General features: G+C 29.3%; 1 protein-coding gene across 1 annotated transcript in view; it reads right to left on the bottom strand.

Annotated features, from left to right (window-relative positions):
- The window catches only part of LOC107629240 (alpha carbonic anhydrase 7), a 2,722-nt gene continuing 2,220 nt past the window's right edge, over nt 1-502 (bottom strand). The window contains exons 6-7 of the mRNA XM_016331985.2: nt 376-429; nt 1-157 (exon numbers count right to left, since the gene is read on the bottom strand). Of these exons, the coding sequence (XP_016187471.1) occupies nt 68-157; nt 376-429 (144 nt within the window). The 3' untranslated portion in view covers nt 1-67. The remainder of the gene's footprint in view (nt 158-375; nt 430-502) is intronic.

The raw sequence follows: 502 nt of genomic DNA, 5'->3' as shown, positions 1-502 counted from the left end.
TACAGTTCTATAAAAAACAAACAAGATTGCCATATGATCCAGGCCTCGGCTGCGGCTCTATCAGAGTTTAATTTGAGGAAAAGTAAGGCGGATATTTATTGAACTGCACTATGCGATCGTTTGTTGGTTGTATTGGTCTCGCATTCCCACCTGGACCCTGTAACATATGTCCAAATTTTAACCATTATTATTCTATTTTTTTCAACAATTTTCTAATTCAATTTACAAGCATATATTGATTTATGTGTGCTATATATAAAGTCGTCAATTATTCGTATAAACTATATATTGATGGTTGATTTAATAGTTAAATTTTGATGTTTATATAACATTTTTAATATTGATTATGAAATTACTCAAGAGTCGAAAACTTACATCATTAACGGCATTCTGAAGCGAAACAATTTGTTCTTCTTTAACGCTTCTAATCTGAACAATTACACCTCCATTAGTAAAATTTCTATTAATTATATATACAAACTAACCATATAAAAATATCTTC

Source organism: Arachis ipaensis, chromosome B03 (genome assembly GCF_000816755.2).
Source record: "Arachis ipaensis cultivar K30076 chromosome B03, Araip1.1, whole genome shotgun sequence".
Lineage (NCBI taxonomy): Eukaryota > Viridiplantae > Streptophyta > Magnoliopsida > Fabales > Fabaceae > Arachis > Arachis ipaensis.
Note: the sequence above shows the minus strand (reverse complement) of the source record. Positions and strands in the feature narration are given on the sequence as shown.